General features: G+C 40.4%; 1 protein-coding gene across 8 annotated transcripts in view; it reads left to right on the plus strand.

Annotated features, from left to right (window-relative positions):
* Window positions 1–17,785, plus strand: part of ARHGAP10 (Rho GTPase activating protein 10) — a 385,067-nt gene that overhangs the window by 232,352 nt on the left and 134,930 nt on the right. For all 8 annotated transcript variants that reach the window (XM_045163178.1, XM_044930651.2, XM_044930650.2 and 5 more), the window contains 2 exons: window positions 5,762–5,836; window positions 12,143–12,230. In XM_045163178.1, the coding sequence (XP_045019113.1) occupies window positions 5,762–5,836; window positions 12,143–12,230 (163 nt within the window). The remainder of the gene's footprint in view (window positions 1–5,761; window positions 5,837–12,142; window positions 12,231–17,785) is intronic.

The raw sequence follows: 17,785 nt of genomic DNA on the forward strand, positions 1-17,785 counted from the left end.
TCTAGAAAAGATGAAACTCTAATTCAGAAAAGACGCCTGGACCCCAGTGTTCATAGCAACACAGTTTATAATGGCTGACTCATGGAAACAACCCTAGTGCCCGTTGACAGATGAATTGATAAAGAGGACATGGTTCATATGTAGAGTGGAATATCACTCAGCCATAAAATGTGATGCCGTCTGCAGCCCCGTGGAGAGACCTAGAGATTATCATACTAAGTGAAGCAGGTCAGTTGGAGAAAGACGACTATCATCTAATACCACTTGTATATGGAGTCCAAAATATACAAATGAACTTATTTACAAAACAGAAAAAAATTCATAGACATAGAAACAAACTTAATAGTTATCAAAGGAGATGGTGGTGGTGGGGGAGATGAATTAGGAGTTTGGGGTTAACAGATACACACCGCTGTATATAAATTAGATAAGCAACAAGGACCTACCGTATGGAACGGGGAACTATAGTCAGTATCTGGTAATAACCTAGAATGGAAAATAATCTGAAAAAGAATACATACACACACACACATACATACACATAACTGAGTGAATTTGCTGTATGGTTGAAACAAATACAACATTACAAGTGAACTATAGAACAATAGGAAAAAATGATGGAAAAAGAATACATAAGTTCAAAACAGATAACATTTTTAATTCAAGGAAATATCACTATGTGCCAGTGACAGAAAAAAGGTGGGTTTTTTTTTTTTTTTTTTTCTAGTTTGAAGTTCTGGATGGGACTTTATCTTGCTCCCTGTTGACTCTTGGGCAGCTAGAATTTCACCCACTGTGTATTTGATGAATACATATTTGGCAGATGAGTCATTAATGAAGAGAAAGGGAAGAACTTCTCCCTCAGAGGGGACTTGGGCCTGAGGAGGGGATGAATTTGTTTTTTTGTGGGTTATAGTCAGGGGTCTATTCTGATACAGATGAATATTCTACAATAAATTGTGGGTTGGTGAGGTGAGGCTCGTTATGAAGAGTTATGTGTCTATGCCTTACATGCTTGTTCAGCTGAGGAATTTGGACTTAATTTGATGACTTACTCTTAAGTGTTGATGGGAAAGACCTAAAATAATCAAAGTCACTTGAAAAATAAAAAGAAAAAAATGATGGTGTTCAGAATGGATTATGGTTATGTGTGTCCCTATTAGGGGTGCTCAACATACAGTCATCAAATTCAAGGCCATGTTGAAGAAACAGAGGTTAGTCCGAAGTGTGAAGAAAATGCAGACATTGGTCTGTTGAATTCGGAAAGTGAAAGGGAAGAAGTTAAAGAAAATTTTCAAAATTCTAATACTTAGTGATGAGAAATAGTGATCCCTCTGGCTGGAAGAGAGAAATTTGGAAAGAAGTTGCAGAGGTTGTAAAAATCCTATGACTTGACATTTGGATTGGTAAAAAGCCTCTTGATGAAAGAGGAGAGTGAAAAAGTTGGCTTAAAGCTCAACATTCAGAAAATGAAGATCATGGCATCTGGTTCCATCACTTCATGGGAAATAGATGGGGAAACAGTGGAAACAGTGTCAGACTTTATTTTTTTTGGGCTCCAAAATCACTGCAGGTGGTGACTGCAGCCATGAAATTAAAAGATGCTTACTTCTTGGAAGGAAAGTTATGACCAACCTAGATAGCATGTTGAAAAGCAGAGACATTACTTTGCCAACAAAAGTCCGTCTAGTCCAGGCTATGGTTTTTCCAGTGGTCATGTATGGATGTGAGAGTTGGACTGTGAAGAAAGCTGAGCGCCGAAGAATTGATGCTTTTGAACTGTGGTGTTAGAGAAGACTCTTGAGAGTCCCTTGAACTGGATCCAACCAGTCCATTCTAAAGGAGCTCAGCCCTGGGATTTCTTTGGAAGGAATGATGCTAAAGCTGAAACTCCAGTACTTTGGCCACCTCATGTGAAGAGTTGACTCATTGGAAAAGATTCTGATGCTGGGAGGGATTGGGGGCAGGAGGAGAAAGGGACGACAGAGGATGAGATGGCTGGATGGCATCACCGACTCGATGGACATGAGTTTGGGTGAACTCTGGGAGTTGGTGATGGACAGGGAGGCCTTGTGTGCTGCAATTAATGGGGTTGCAAAGAGTTGGACACGACTGAGCGACTGAACTGAACTGATAGTCTTTGAATTATACGATGTGTTTTGTACATCATGCGTGTGCTCATAGGTATAGTTTTTCTGATTATTTAGTCCAGAGCTTTTAAGGACAATGTGACAAGAAACAGAAAATTCTGCATGACTGGAGTATACATGGTCCATGTGCTGTTTCCAAGTTGCTTTTGTACAGGGTTTATTTAAATTTATTTTAAAAAAGTAAAAAAAATGTTGAGTAGGATTAATTCCCCCATGCACCTTTCATTATGCATTAGCAAATTAACTCTCCTTCTCTTGGGTTGATGAATGTGAACTTGATCAATTATCTGATCATAATTAGCAGCACAGAGTGATGACTGTTGCTGAAATAACATTCTTACTTTATTTCTCTACGTTTGTCAGGCACTTCTCAGAGGGGCATGTTAGTCTGCAGAATATGACTTGCTCTTTTGGCTTCTGGCTTTGAGGCCAAACTATTTTAGGTTTCTTAAATAGAGGAGTGTTGAAAAAAAAAAAATGCTCTGGTATTTCAAACTCTCTGGACATAGCCTTCTAGCCTCTAGGAGAAGGAAGGAGTGAGGCCTGGTCTTTTTTCCTCTGGCAGGCTCAAGCTCTGATTTTTGTGTTTTTTGAGTGTTCCTAACTCTTGGCAGGGCTGATGTGCATTTTTCTCCACTCTCAGCATTTCCTATCACAAAGGTGCCTCTTGGCTACTCTGATTCTTGAGCCTTCTGAACATCTGTGTAGAGACTGAAGGGCCAGCCTTGGCCACCCTGGTTCTTCGAGCTCTAGAGGAAATCCAGAAAGAAGGTGTGTCTGTTTACTGGGGCTGCCATACTCAAGGACCACAGACTGGGGGTCTTAAGCCACAGAAATTTCTTTTTTCATAGTTCTCGGGGCTGGAGATCCGGGACGGCGTGTTGTCATGCTGGTTTCTCCTGAGAGCCCCTCCTCTGGGCTTGCAGACGGCTGTCTTCTCCCTCCGTTTCCACATTGTCTTCCTTCTGTGTGTCTGAGGCTTGACCTCTGCTTATAAGGACACCAGTCTTATTGGATCAGGACCCGCCTTCGTGACCTTGTTTTAACTTAACCACCTCTTTTAAAGACTTTAGTTACCAAAACTGTCACATTCTGGGATACTGAGGTTTAGGACTTCAACATATGAATTTCAGGGGACACGTAACAGACAAACAGGACATTCAGAAATTTGAAGCAGAGTGAGGAGACGTAAGGGTTTCCCAGGTGGCTCAGTGGTAAAAGAATCCGCCTGCTAATGTAGGAGATGCAGGAGACTCAGGTACGATCCCTGGGTCGGGAAGATATTCCAGAGGAGGAAATGGCAACCCACTCTAGTATTCTTGCCTGGAGAATCTCAAGGACAGAGGAGCCCGGCGGGCTACAGTTCTTAGGGTTACAACGAGTTGGATATGACTGATCAACTGAGCATGCACACAAGGAGAAATAAAGGCCAAAAAGTGAAACAGAAGGAACAGAAATCCTCATTTTTGTAAGGACTAATGGAGCATGATGTATGCAGTGTGTTATAATAAGCAGGGCACATGTAGGTATCATTTGTGTTCTCCCAGTAAGACAGACTGGGACCTGGGACCCTTTGCTGCAATGCTTGTACCTGGACAAATGTCTCCTTGAGACAAAGAAACATTGTATTTGTCTTTGTCAAATACAAGGAAACTGTTGTTGTTCAGTCACTCAATTGTGTCCAACTCTTTGTGACCCCCTGGACCGCAGCATGCCAGGCTTCCCTGTCCTTCACCGTCTCCAGGAGCTTGCTGAAACTCATGTCTATCGAGCCGGTGATGCCGTCCAACCATCTCATCCTCAGTTGTCCCCTTCTCCTCCTGCCTTCAATCTTCAGGGTCTTTTGCAATGAGTCGGCTCTGTATCAGGTGGCCAAAGTATTGGAGCTTCAGCTCAAAGAAACTGTAAGGGACTAAAAATAACTGCATGCATGCTCAGTTGGCACAAATCATGGGCAACAAGATACAGAAAGACCAAAAAAATCCAACTGCCACTTCTGAAGAGCCAGGAAGCAAAAGCACACGCCCCTCTGCACACATGGCCACCAAAAGGGTGGGCAGACCACCTAAGCCACCCCCCAACCCAACCTCTGGGCCCACGCCTGTGTAAGGAACCGGTTCTCCCCCCACCTCGGGCAGTGAGCTGGGGAACCTGTTATTTGTTCTTGCTCCCCCATACTACAGCAGGGGCCCCAGTAAAGCCTTGCCTGAATTTCTTGTCTGGCCTTAGTCAATTTCTATTAATTAAGGAAGGCCAAGAGACCTGGCCTGTACCACCATGCTAGTTAGTACATGGGGAGAGACACTCTCCTGACCTCGGAGGCAGCGTCGAGACTCAGAGAAGGTTCCTGGCCTGCCCTGGGTCTCAGAACTCAGGAGTGACTGGGCTGTGACTTGAATCCAGTTCTTTAGACTCTGGCTGGTACACTTGTCACCATACAGGGGGGCCAAAAAAAAAAAGAGAAAGTTCCCTTGGGTCCCTTGGCCTTTTTGGTACGGTGTTTTGTTTTGGAAACTTGGTGGATTAGAGCCGTGGTCTCCTGGCCAGCCAGTCCAGTTCTTGTTAGTTTTAGCATTTGTGGTACAGAAAATAAACACACAGAGTTTCACCTCTTTTAAGAAATAAAGATATTAAATCACATTTTTTGGAAGTCGTGATTTTATTATGGAAATTTCAAGCCCAGAAAAGGTAGAGGGTACAATGAACTCCTGCATTCTTGTGCAGACTCAAAAATTTTCAAGATTTTACTAGTCTCCTCATCTTTCCCTTCCTCCTCCTTCAAGCAAAACTAAGATAGATTACTCTTACTCCTTTCAATATGCAACATGAACAATAAAGACATTTTCTTACATAACCCTAATGCCACTCCACGTTTCCTGATTGCTTAAAAAATGTCCTTTTTCAATTGCCTTGTTCACATCAGAATTCAAACAATCATGTGTCCAACATACTGAGTTCATTTGCTGATACATTTTCTTGCCTTTATTTCTTGTCTGTTGTACTTGGAGATACTTTGTTTCCAGGTCTCCACAGAGGGAGAATGCAGTGATTTGTTTCATTTTGATATATAATTTTGATGTGATCCTCATTTGGAGTTTTAGTGTTTCTCTGGACAATGCATGTACTGCCCTAAAGGAAACACAAAAGAAAACAAATTTTGCCTTACTTCGGATTAAGTGATTTCCTTGGTCTTCAAGAATCATCCAAACCATTTCTTTCTGTGTACCAGTCAGCACCATATTATTTTTATAAAGGCTAAAACTTGTCAAGAACAATCTCAAGAATACCTAAACACGGGAAATGCGAGAGATACAGTGCATCTTTACAAATTGCATTGGTGTGTGTGACGACCGCTTAGCCAGTGTTTTTTCACTTACTGCTTACTCCTTACATTTTGTCCACATGGAACTTTGTTTTATTTTTTTCCAGCTGTAACTCTTGCATACCAAGCTGCTAAGACAAGTTGGTAAACACTCTTGTCAAACATTATTTTTATAGGCAGCAGGAATGCTGTGAACGTGAGCTAGCAAGAATTCTGTGTGCAACTGTGTGTCGACAGCTTTTCAGATTTGAATGTCTGTATTTTGCTAACATTTTTTCTCTTCCAATAGGTATAAACGACCAAGGATTGTATAGAGTTGTGGGGGTGAGTTCAAAGGTCCAGAGACTTCTGAGTATGTTGATGGGTATGCCTCTTTTCTAATCATTTTCCATGCATTACTTGTTGATGTTCGTTGACTTTATAACTTAATGTTTCATAGTAACATAACTCAGAAATCCATTCTGTTCTACTGCCTCCAGGAGTTTTCTCCTGAGCAGAGTTGGCTCAGATAAGTCGATTAGTGTTTGCTCAGGCCTCTCTTACTAAGAAAGGGAGGAAGAAAAGAAGACAGCTCACGGGTGAATGTCTTCTGCTTGCTTCTCCCAGGGAAGGAAAAGCCAGGCTTCTGATTCGCCTGGCTTCCAAATTGCCTGTGCAGTCTTGACAGTACATTTGGTTGGACAAGACCACAGGGACGCGTTCGTTTTTCTGGAGCTCCCCAGCTGTCACTCGACAGCGAGGGTCTGATTCTCAGGGATTCATTGGTATTCACACTGGCTTGTTTGTATCAGGCTCTTCTCCAGAACCATGCCTTCTCCATCTGTGCTGATAACACAGTGTTCTTTGGCACCGCAGACAAGAGGAAGCCAGAAAGTGAATTCATTTCATTACCCCAGACATTATGCGAATGACAAAGTGCTTTTACATTACACTCTGCTGTCAGCTCGGTGCCACCTGTAAAAGGCCCCACTTCTCCCTGCACCCCGGCCCCAAGCAGGCTACCTCCTGGGGGGTGATGAGAACTCATCAGGCTTCAGGGCCCATGTGTCAAACCGATCTGTCATTATGACCTTGCTAAATATTAATTAATTTGCTATCTCACTTTAATCAATATTAACAGTACCCTCAGGTGTTTTATCAATGCATTTAAACCTGTCTGCCTCTTAAAGTGTTGCAAAGGCTCACTTTGAGGAAGCTTGAACCGAGCTGCATAAAATCAACTGGGGTGTTACAGATAGCATTGCTCGTTTGGCTGTGTTTGAATTCAGGATTTAATAAGCAACAACCCTTTTTTTAGATATTAACCACAGGAAAAATGGCTCGTCATCACTTGGAAGAGCCTTATTAGAATACATTCGCTTTTCATGAGCTGTTTTCATTTTCTGCCTCTCTGGTTTAACTTGGGTGTGCAGTTTTGGCAGTCAGATTTTCCTTTTTACCATTAGTGGGCTCCAAATTAAATAGACTCAGGTTGCCAGTGGTTCAGTAGCAGCTGGCAGAGTTTAATGGGACAACAGCATCTGCTTTTAGTTAATTTTAAAATTAGAAACACTTCTCTCATTTCCAAGATGGTGTTATAGTGATTAGAACTGGAAGACTTTGTTGGTATCAGAAAGGGAGATTTGGCTGAAAGGCCCACTTGGCAGTGAATGGGTCATAAGGATCCTAGGGTCATTTTACTATCTTCTTGTTCATGTTCAAGGGCAGCTCGAACAAGTGCGTGTCCCTGTGGTCACCCTGAGGTGTTAAGCTGCCTCCAAATTTGTTCTTAATCTCATAAAAGCCCACATGATCATCAGCACCCCTAGACCTGGGTGGCACTTTGCTGTGCTTGTGGGAAATGTCCCAAGACAGCCCTTAACTTGCAAGGTGTTTAAAATATCTAAACCCTTAAAAATTCATGACCTGGAAAACTGTTTTCACTTTCCATGAGACTCAGGGTAGAGAAGTCCAGGACACAAGCGTGACACCACCACATTTAAGTTGCTGGCAAAAGAAATGCTGTGTTTTCAGTAATATTATTCTGCCATCAGAGAAAATCAGAGAATTAACACAAGAGAAAGATACTGACTTGTTATTTTTCATATTAAGTAAAGCATTTAAGGGAACAGTACTGGATAAATTTATTTTACTTCATCTCTAAATAATTCCCAGTATGAATTTTAAGTTGGTCAGTCACAAACTTTGGATTTTTATTAGCATTAACATCATTTTTTGTTACTTTGTGTTACCAACTCAAACTTTAGTTCTTAGATTCATTCACTGTTTTCAAATGAATTTCAAGATGGCCTTATGATGTTTCTTTCCTTTCTTGCTGATTCAGCAAGTGTAAAAATTGAACTAATTTATGCTTTTTCAGAAAAAGAATTTTAGAATTTCTGAATAGTTGTGTACATTCTATCCCATAGATATTTTTTTCTTTACAACTTTTCCCAACCTCTCTACACTGTTTCAAAGTTATATGTGTTAAAGAGAAAAAATTGGGTGAGTCTGCCAGATTTTTAACTTTGCTCTATCGTACCAATCTGTTTTTCCCTCGTATAACTTATTGTTAATTTTGTCTGTTTGTGATATTAGGTAGTTATTTTTTAAAAATATGTATCCGATTATTTTTAAAAAACAATTTTTTTTTTAATTTTGAAATAATCTCAAGCCTACAGAAAAATTGCAGCTATCGTACAACGGCGTCTCATGATAACCCTTCCTCAGATTTACTAAGTTTTAACATTTTTAGGCAGTTATTTTTTTAAATTTCTGTTCCTCTAGATAATATTTATTTCAAATTTGATTGTTTTCAAAGTGTTTTTGTTCATAATGCATTTTTTCTTTGCAGAAATGAAGACTAATATAACTTCTTAAGAATCTGAGAAAAAGTCCTAAGTTTTATATTTTCTGACAGGAATTTCTGTGGGTTTTTTTTTTTTTTCCCTTTGTCCTGGTTCTTTGTCATTCTTAAGAACCAGTCATATACTTTGCTATTATTTTTCTATTATTTCCATTTTTACATAAAATACTTTTGTGTTTAAAATATTTTCTGCACTTTTTAAATATTCCTGTGCTAATAAACGTTTGTGATGATTTCTAAGGGTGCATGCTTAATATCTTGCATGTATTTCTCTGCTTGTCTCTCTTGGGTATGTTTGCAGTCTTCACATTTAAGATTGCAACAGAGGGAAGTATTTCTCTCTCCTTCCTCCTCCTCCTCTTCCTCTCCATCCTCCCCTCCCCATTCCTGTTTGCCTCTCCCCTTCCTTCTCCTCTCTCCACCACCCATGAAATCCTGATGGCAGTTGACCATAGAAGGCCCTCTAAACAGATACATTGTTTTACTCCTCCAGGTGAGGTAGGGAGGGGGAAGCTCCCCCCCCCCCCCTCCCCGTGAGGAGAGTTGTTTGTCTTGGTCCTTCCCGGGGCAGAAGGTTGCAGGCTGCTGAGTTTTGCAGCAGCCTCCCAGCGTCCCCTCAGACCACGCTTCTTCAGGTTCCACAAACACATGCCTCAGTGCCTGCCTTCACCTTACACGTGTTTTTCTTTTCCTCCTTCTTCCTCTTCTTTTTTCTCTAATAGAGGGGGCACACATAGTCTGTTAGTTTTTTGGTTGGTTTGTTTTTTATGAGAAACTTGAGGCAGTTGGGAAAGGCAAGGAGAAACAGCAGATGAGGTGTCTTTGGGTGAGTCATGGTGTTTTAGTAAGTGGGGTGAGGATGTAACAGATGGGCTGCGGTCACTATCGGGAGGCTGGAACCGAGCTGAGTTACAGTTGTCCCGTGGGCTTCCTTCTCCACGGTGGAGTGAGAGCAGCGGTGCTGGGGAAATCAGTGGTAGCTTGTGTGTGCTGGTGAATCTTCTGTTTCTAAATTTAATTTGCAGAAACGGCTGGGTGATTTTATTTATTTAAGACACAGAACCACAGAAAGCCAGAAATCAAACTGATTTGGAGTTGTTTTTACCATAAGCCTATTGTGTTGCTTACTTTGTTTGTAGGACAACTTTTCACATAGGTTGAGGGGAAAAGCAAACTAATGGAGCTGAAAAAGATTCTGGTTTTGGGTTATAAAGAATATTCTCAAAACTCATTCAGTCACTGTGCATCTTCAAGTACTTTAGGACCCAAGTCAGTGTCCAGTAAGATGTCAGCACTTCGGGCTGGGCTGCAAGTTTCCAGTTTCAAAAAGAAAAATGACCACTGGTTATGTAATTACGAAACATCTATCCAAATAAAAAGTCAACTCTTTGTGTCTCTGCTTACTAGTCTAGGTTTTAAACTAATCCATGTGGTGCAATATTCCTTGGCCAGAGAAGAAACAGAATTTCTACCTTATTTATAGTAGAACATATATTCTAATTGAACCCTCTAAATGCATTTTTAAGTTTGAATCCCAAATAAGTTACTAACAAATTTATCTAGTCCCAGTGCATCCACAGATTGTCAAGAGCTGCTAGGGATGGGTGATTGAGTTATTTGAAAACAGTGAAAATTTAATGGAGGAGTAATACCATGGACACCACGTAGTCATTGGTTTCTATTGTGACAGCTCCTTTTTATTCCATAAATGCAAAAGGTGGCTTATTTTCCCATAGAAAGACTATGAGTCTCAAAATATAGAATAATCGTCAAAAGCTGAAAGTGAAAGATTTCCTTTCGAAGCCTCCTGGATTTTAAAATGGTGATTTGCTGGTAGCAAGTTGATTGAAAATGTTATCTGACTTGTATGAGATTTAAATAATTGATTTAATGAGAGAGAGAATATTCAGTTACTGCAGTAATTGGTTGGCAAAGCCTTTAGAGCAGAATTATTTAGTCCTAGTTATAAAGGATTGCACCTTTAATCAGGGTGCGTAATTTGATTTCTTGAATGTATCTGTGGCTTGTCTGACAAGCGCAGTAACAAATGAGTTCTGAATTGTAGGAACCGATCAAAATGTGATCAGTGTCAATTGCCATTGTTGTAGTTTATTGCATCTTGCTGTCAGTTGCTGTAATCAAGAGCTGTTGAAGTGCTTTAAAAAGTCTCTAGACTTTTGAGTAATTGACTTCATATATCTGATGTTACGGCTGTGAAATAACCATCACTTCCTGTTTTACTTTATTTTCAAAAAATTTGAGCATAGCATTGTGTTGTCACACATCCTTTTTCTTTTAAGTGGCATGCGTGACTTAATGCACTGTTCCGTTTGAACAGGATTTTCTTTTTTGAGCTTTAATTTGGAAAGGGTATACCAACAAAGTGTTGCCTTGCATATTTAGACAAATATAGTACAATGAAGGAGAAAAACCCTGAAACAACTAGTTTTTTGGGGAATCTTAGTTGAAACATTCTGGAGTGAGGGAGAAATAAGTCTCTTTCACAAATCTCTTATTTTCTCCTTTGCATGGTCGGAGTATAGAAACTCAAAGCAGTTTCTGTTGATTGACTGATGTCATTCATCATAACCCATTTACTGCTTCTCTATTTGGGTAGAATGCTTATACTTTTGGTGACTCAGCTGTGGTGATTACCTGCACATTTAATGATTCATGGAAGTCTGCATACAGCCCTGATTGACTTTGATGCTCTCAATAGAGTGTTTATGTCACCTCCATTGAGCGCAGGAAGAGCTGACCTTCAGATAGGTTAGAACTGACTTGGAGTGATGAAGCTGGTCAGGTTTGCAGCGGGACTTAAGCCTAGGCATGTGATCCTTTGATGCACTCTCTTCCCTGCTACTGGGTCACATCCTTCCGAGGCTCAGAGATGCCACCACACTCAGAATGCTTGCTTTTCCCACCATCCTTTTTTTTAAATTTCAGAACTGACTTTCCTTTTCCAATCAAAATCAATCTCCTCCTCCCTCTCCTGCCCCTTCGCCTTCAACTCTTCTTGTTTTTTTTTTTAGTGCATGTTTTATGTCTTTAGAGCTTACTAGGTATTTGAAAGGGCATTTGGAAGAAACACATTATTAATTAATTTCAGGACAAAGAAAACCAATTTAGCATGAATGTCAGAAATGTTTTGTAGCGGCTTCTAATAAATACCTCCTGGATGAGAGTATAAATTGTAACGTTAATAGGAAAGATTACTCATAAAAGCCTTTTTAAATTTGTGTGTCATCGTATTTCTGTTTTGGTTGATCATATATTAGTCTTTGGAGAGATAGTATGATGAGTGCAAACCTTAGACGTGTGGGCCAGACTTAGCTTCCTTCTTCTCCACTGAGTTGTTGATCTTCTCATAGTAATTTTAACATTAAGGGTGCTGTTTCCCCTGTCATAACACAGTGTGATAACAATAATGCCACCCGAAGCAAGTTCAGATATGTAGGCACTTCGTATGTCACATGCTATAAGCCATGGCTGCTGAGTAGCATCTTATAATAATAGTAGTAATAGCGATCTATGCTTTGCAGTTGTGAATACTGAAATGCTTTTTTAAGATCTTCCATACTCCTAGCCCAACCCTTACCCTTTTACTTTGATCTCCACTACAGATTTTCTGACGTGCTAGAAATGTCTGAGAATAGAACATGGCTTGTAATATGTTAAGAAATTGTATGTAATGTTTTTTATAGGAAACCGCAAAACTCAATATTTGTGGTTTGGCTGTTTAAGAATCTAAGCATTGTCAGGCAGTCAAGAGGGCCTCTGAATGGTCAGGTTTTAATATTTGTTTCTTCCTTGCTTGCTCACTAGATGTGAAGACCTGCAACGAGGTAGACCTGGAGAATTCTGTCGATTGGGAAGTGAAGACAATAACAAGTGCCCTGAAACAGTATTTGAGGTGAGCTTCTCTTGGTAGCAGGGGGAAGAGCAGACTGTGTCTAACACACAGCCAATGTTGACTCTGCATGTGCAACTCAAAAGTGAAAGTTTATATGCAAGTATAAACTATGAGGTACCTAATGTGATGCTCCAGGAAATGTGGTCCATACTGATCATCAGCTGACAGATCAATTTCAACTGAAGAGAATTGGAAGAGACTTGGGTTTTGAAATGCGGATGTGAGTTTTCGGAATTAAATGCTCTGAAACAGTGAGGAAGAAGGCTATTTATTAACATTCATTGAATCTTTTCTTTGTGTTGTAGGCTAAAGTGAAGATATCTTAATTTAAATGTAAACCCTGTGAAGTTAAACACTTACGATAATGACACAAAGATACAAAGCTATTTGAAAAGACGTTTAATTGATGAGGTGTTTTTTAAAGATGAACTTTGAGTTTCACATATTTGCTATAGAGTGCAAAGAAGGTTCAACATTTCTATGAGCATTCACCTTCCTTGAAAAAATAAAGGAACTGAATGATCACAAAGCTGGAGGTTAGAGGAAAGACAAGTACTTGGAGCAAAGGAATGGGAAATGGTCGCAGCTGCGGCCCCTCGGCTGTGGGTCTGCTGGGGACTTTGATTTTTGTCTGGCAATCAAATGGCACTGCCTCCCCAGCACGAGTTCTTTTTAACCAACACACAGGATTATTTTTCAGGGAAATGCTATTTGGGTTCCAACAGCATGTTAAAGTCAACTGATAGTACGTATTTTATATTTAAAAAATTTCAAACATATAGGCTTGAAGATGAATATAATGACTTCTCATCGTCCCAGTATCGTGCTTCTTCAGTTTTCAACATCCGACACTTCTTGTTTCGTCAGTCTCCCTGTCACGTTTTAGAGATAATACTTTAGAGATTTTCTAAACCATCATATTGCTGCACTCATAAATATTTGAGTGTATCTCAGAAAAGATAAGGACTTTAAAAAAGGGGCCAAATAGAAAAGACAAAATGTATCATGCTTGTGCGCTCAAGTCATGTCCAACTCTTTGCAACCCCTTGGACTGTAGCCCGCCAGGCTCCTCTGTCCGTGGGATTCTCCAGGTAAGCATACTGGAGTGGGTTGCCATTTCCTCCTCCAGGGAGTTCCAGTAATTCCCCAAGTGCTGGGACAACGAGAGGGCCTCCCCTGCCCCCAGGTGTCCAAAATGTCTCACGTTGGGTGAGAAGCTGACTGATGTGGTGACTCAGTATAGTGCGTTGTATGTGGGAATCTTGTCATTTTTATTACTGCTTCCCCAGCGTTAACAGTAATAAAACAATAGTTAAGGGGTTTCCGAGGTGGTCTAGTGGTGAAGAATCCGCCTTCCGATGCGGGCCAATCTCTGGATTCAATCTCTGGTCAGGGAGCTAGGATCCCACATGCTGCAGGGCATCCAAGCCCATGAACGGTGATTACTGAGCCCGTGTGCCAGCGGAAATAGCCCACGAGCCACAAGGAAGACCTAGAGCAGCCAAAATTAAAAAAAAATAAACCTAAAAAAACCCAGTACTTAATTCTTATTTTTTTTATGCCGCATAGCTTGGCTAGACATACAGCAATGATGTAAGTAGCATGAAGATATTTAGATACAAATTCATTTTTATTGGAAATGAAACACTCTCTATGGGACTTCTAAGCGATCTCATCCCCCACCCCCTTTTCTTTTCTTTTTGGAACCCTTTAACTTTCATTCTCTGACAGATAAACAGTTTCCTTTATCCCTCCTTCCTCCTTGATCCCGTTTTGAAGCAAAACCAGAGCTTTGCGTTTTGATTGCGTCGTCTTTTTCTTTACTTAGTCTGTGGTGTAATTCGTTTTATTTTTCTTCTTTGAGTATAGGGGATGAAGGGGAGAGAGAGGAAGCCAGAGAACAGCTTTTCTTCACTAGTGCTTTTCAGGTTTAGTTCCACTGTCTCCAGTTGTCGGTGTGTGTGTGTGTGTGTTGCAGCATTGTACATTGTATGTAAGATAAATAGTGGCTGGAGGGGCCTGGTGGAAGGATGAGACTGGTGTTAAAGGGGACAGACCTGTAAAGGGTGGTAAACAGGCCACAGAGATGTAATGCACAGTATAACGACTGTAGACAACAACAGTGGACTATAATTAGGTGATGTGATAAATACTGCTAAATCAGTTATCACATCACAATATATGAATTATCAAAATAACACACTGTACACCTTCCACTTATCTAATGTTCTAAGTGAAATTTATTCAGTAAAAAATTAAATGTAGGGGGAGCATAGTCTGTAAATATATTTTTGCATCTGTTTTGCAAAGCAGTTTTATTGAAGTGTAATTGATGTACAATAAACTGCATATATTCATAGAATATCTTTTGACAGGTTTGATGTGCATGTACATCTGTGACGCCGTCAGCAAAGTCTGGATGGTGAACCTGCCATCAGGGGTTCCTCAAACCCCTTTGAATTCCCTCTCTCTGACTCTTTTCTTCTCATTCCCTCATCCCTGGGCAAACCACTTGGCTTGTTTTCTGTCACTATACATTAATTGACATTTCCTGTAATTTCATATAAATGGAGTCATACAGCATGTACTTTAAAAAATCTGGGTTCTTGGACTTCCCTGGTGGTCCAGAGGGTAAGACTAGGCTCTTCCAACGCAGGGGGCACTGGTTCCATCCCTGGTCAGGGTTCTGGGATCCCACGTGCTGCATGGCCAAAAAAGTAAAAAAAAAAATCTGGGTTCTTTCACTTGGTATAATTTGAGATTCACCTATGTTGTAGCAAGCACCAATTGCTAACTGGTGTTGCTTTTTATGGATATACCACAAATTTCTTCTTTTATCCATTTACCTGTCAATAGATACTTGCATTATTTGTTGCTTTTGGCTGTTAGAAATAAAGCTGCTAAACACCTTTGTGTATAAATCTTTTGAGTGAACTTAGGCTTCCCAGGTGGCGCCAGTGGTAAAGGATCCTCCTGCCAGTGCAGGGGATACAAGAAACTGGTGTTTGATCCCTGGGTGGGAAGATCTCCTGGAGAAGGAAATGGCAATTCAGTTCAATATTCTTGCCTGGAAAATTCCAGGCACAGAGGAGCCTGGCAGGCTACAGTCCATGGGGTCACAAAGAACCAGACACAACTGAGTACCGAGGCTTTCATTTCTCTTGCGTGAATCCTAAGAGTATAGTGCCTGGGTCTTATGACAGGTATATATTTAACTTTTGGGGAAACGGACAAGCTTCTTTCCAGAGTGGCTATGTTTTTTTTACATTCCCACTTAGGATATACAAAAGTCCCATTTCCTTTATATCCTTGCCAGATCTTGTTATTTTGGATACAGATCCTTAGATATCTGCTTTGCAAATGTTTTCTTCCAACCTTTGTGGCTTGTCTTTTTATTCCCTTCAAAGTGTCCTTCAAAGAGCGTTTAAAACTTTTGATGATGTTGCATTTATTTATTAGTTGCTATGGACTGTACTTTTGCCTAATGCAAAGTCACAAAGATTTTGTTTTCTTCCAGGAGTTTTATAGTTTTAAGTTTTACACGTAGGTCTATGATCTATTTTAAGTTAGTTGTTTTATAAGATACAGAGTATGGATCTGAGATCACTTTTGAATGTGAATATCCAGTTGCTTCAGTACCATTTGTGGGAAAAACTATCCTTTCTCCTCTAAATTGTCTATTGAGATGAACTTACAGTTTTTCTTCTTTAGTTTGCTAGAGTGGTGGTGGTGGTTGTGAGTTGCATTAATTTTATTTTAATATTAAGGCAGTTACGTTTCTGTGATGGGCTTTCTTGGTGGTTCAGTGGTAAAGAATCTTGCCTGCCGATGCAGGAAATGTGGGTTCAATCCCTGGGTTGGGAAGATCCCCTGAAGGAGGAAACGGCAACCCATTCCAGTATTCTTGCCAGGAAAATCCCACGGACGGTGGAATCTGGCAGGCCACAGTCCATGGGGTCACAGAGGAGTCGGGCATGACTTAGCGACTAAAAAACCAATAATTTCTGTGATAAACCCAACTTAGTCATAATGTATTATCCTTTTATTTATCTTACTGAATTCCAGTTGTTAACACTTTATGTAGAATAGTTGCATCTACATTCATGAGTAATATCAGTAATATCTATAGTCTTTTTGTCTTTAATTTTGGTATTAATACTAAGGTAAATGCTGCTATCAAGGAATGACTTAGAAAGTATTCCCTCTTATACTTTCTGGAAGGATTTACATAGAATTGGTAGTATTTCTTCTTTAATTGTTTGGTAGAATTTATCAGTGAGTCGTCTGGGTCTAGAGTTTTCTTACTGGCATGATGTTTACAAATTCATTTTCTCTAACAGATGTGGGATAGCTGTTTCTCAGAGTAAGTACTTCTTATGGAGTGAGCTTTGATAGTTTATGTCTGTTAAGACATTTGTCCATTTCATCTAAACTGTTGAATTTGTGGGCATGAATAGTTTCATAATATTTTATTTTCTTTAGAGCCGGCAGTGATTCTTCAGTCACCTCTGTTACTTGTGACTGGTGATTTGTGTTTTCTATCTTTTATTTCCTAATTATTATGGCTAGGCTTCCCAGGTGGCGCTAGTGGTAAAGAACCCATCTGCCGGTGCAGGAGATGTAAGAACCCTGGGTTCGATCCCTGGGTGGGGAAGATCCCATGGCGAAGGAAATGGCAACCCACTCCAGTATTCTTGCGTAGAGAATCCCATGGACAGAGGAGCTGGCAGGCTGTAGTCCATGGGGTCACAAAAGAATTGGACACAACTGAGTACTGAGCAGCCGCAGACTTACCAACTTTATGGATTATTTAGAACCGGTTTTTGTATTCACTTATTTTCTCTGTTGTGTTTTGTTTTCTGTTTGATTGACTTCTGCTCTGATCTTTGTTTCTGTTTTTCTGCTTATTTTCAGTTTAATTTACTTTTTTTTTTTTTTTTTTGGCTGTTCAGGGTAGAAAGTTTAAGACGTTTTTCTAACGTAAGTACTTAGTGGTATAAAATTTCCCCCAAATACTGTTTTACCAATATCCCTTAAATTCTGATACGTCTTATTTTCATTTTAATTCACAGTACTTCCTAGTTTTCCTTTCTTTGAGGTTTTCTAGATATCTCTGTTCAGATCAGATCAGATCAGTCATTCAGTTGTGTCCGACTCTTTGCGACCCCATGAATCGCAGCACGCCAGGCCTCCCTGTCCAACACCAACTCCTGGAGTTCACTCAGACTCACGTCCATTGAGTCAGTGATGCCATCCAGCCTTGTCGTCCCCTTCTCCTCCTGCCCCCAATCCCTCCCAGCATCAGAGTCTTTTCCAATGAGTCAACTCTTTGCATGAGGTGGCCAAAGTACTGGAGTTTCAGCTTTAGCATCATTCCTTCCAAAGAAATCCCAGGGCTGATCTCCTTCAGAATGGACTGGTTGGATCTCCTTGCAGTCCAAGGGACTCTCAAGAGTCTTCTCCAACACCACAGTTCAAAAGCATCAATTCTTCAGCGCTCAGCCTTCTTCACAGTCCAGCTCTCACATCCATACATGACCACAGGAAAAACCATA

Source organism: Bubalus bubalis, chromosome 17 (genome assembly GCF_019923935.1).
Source record: "Bubalus bubalis isolate 160015118507 breed Murrah chromosome 17, NDDB_SH_1, whole genome shotgun sequence".
In the NCBI taxonomy this organism is placed as follows: domain Eukaryota; kingdom Metazoa; phylum Chordata; class Mammalia; order Artiodactyla; family Bovidae; genus Bubalus; species Bubalus bubalis.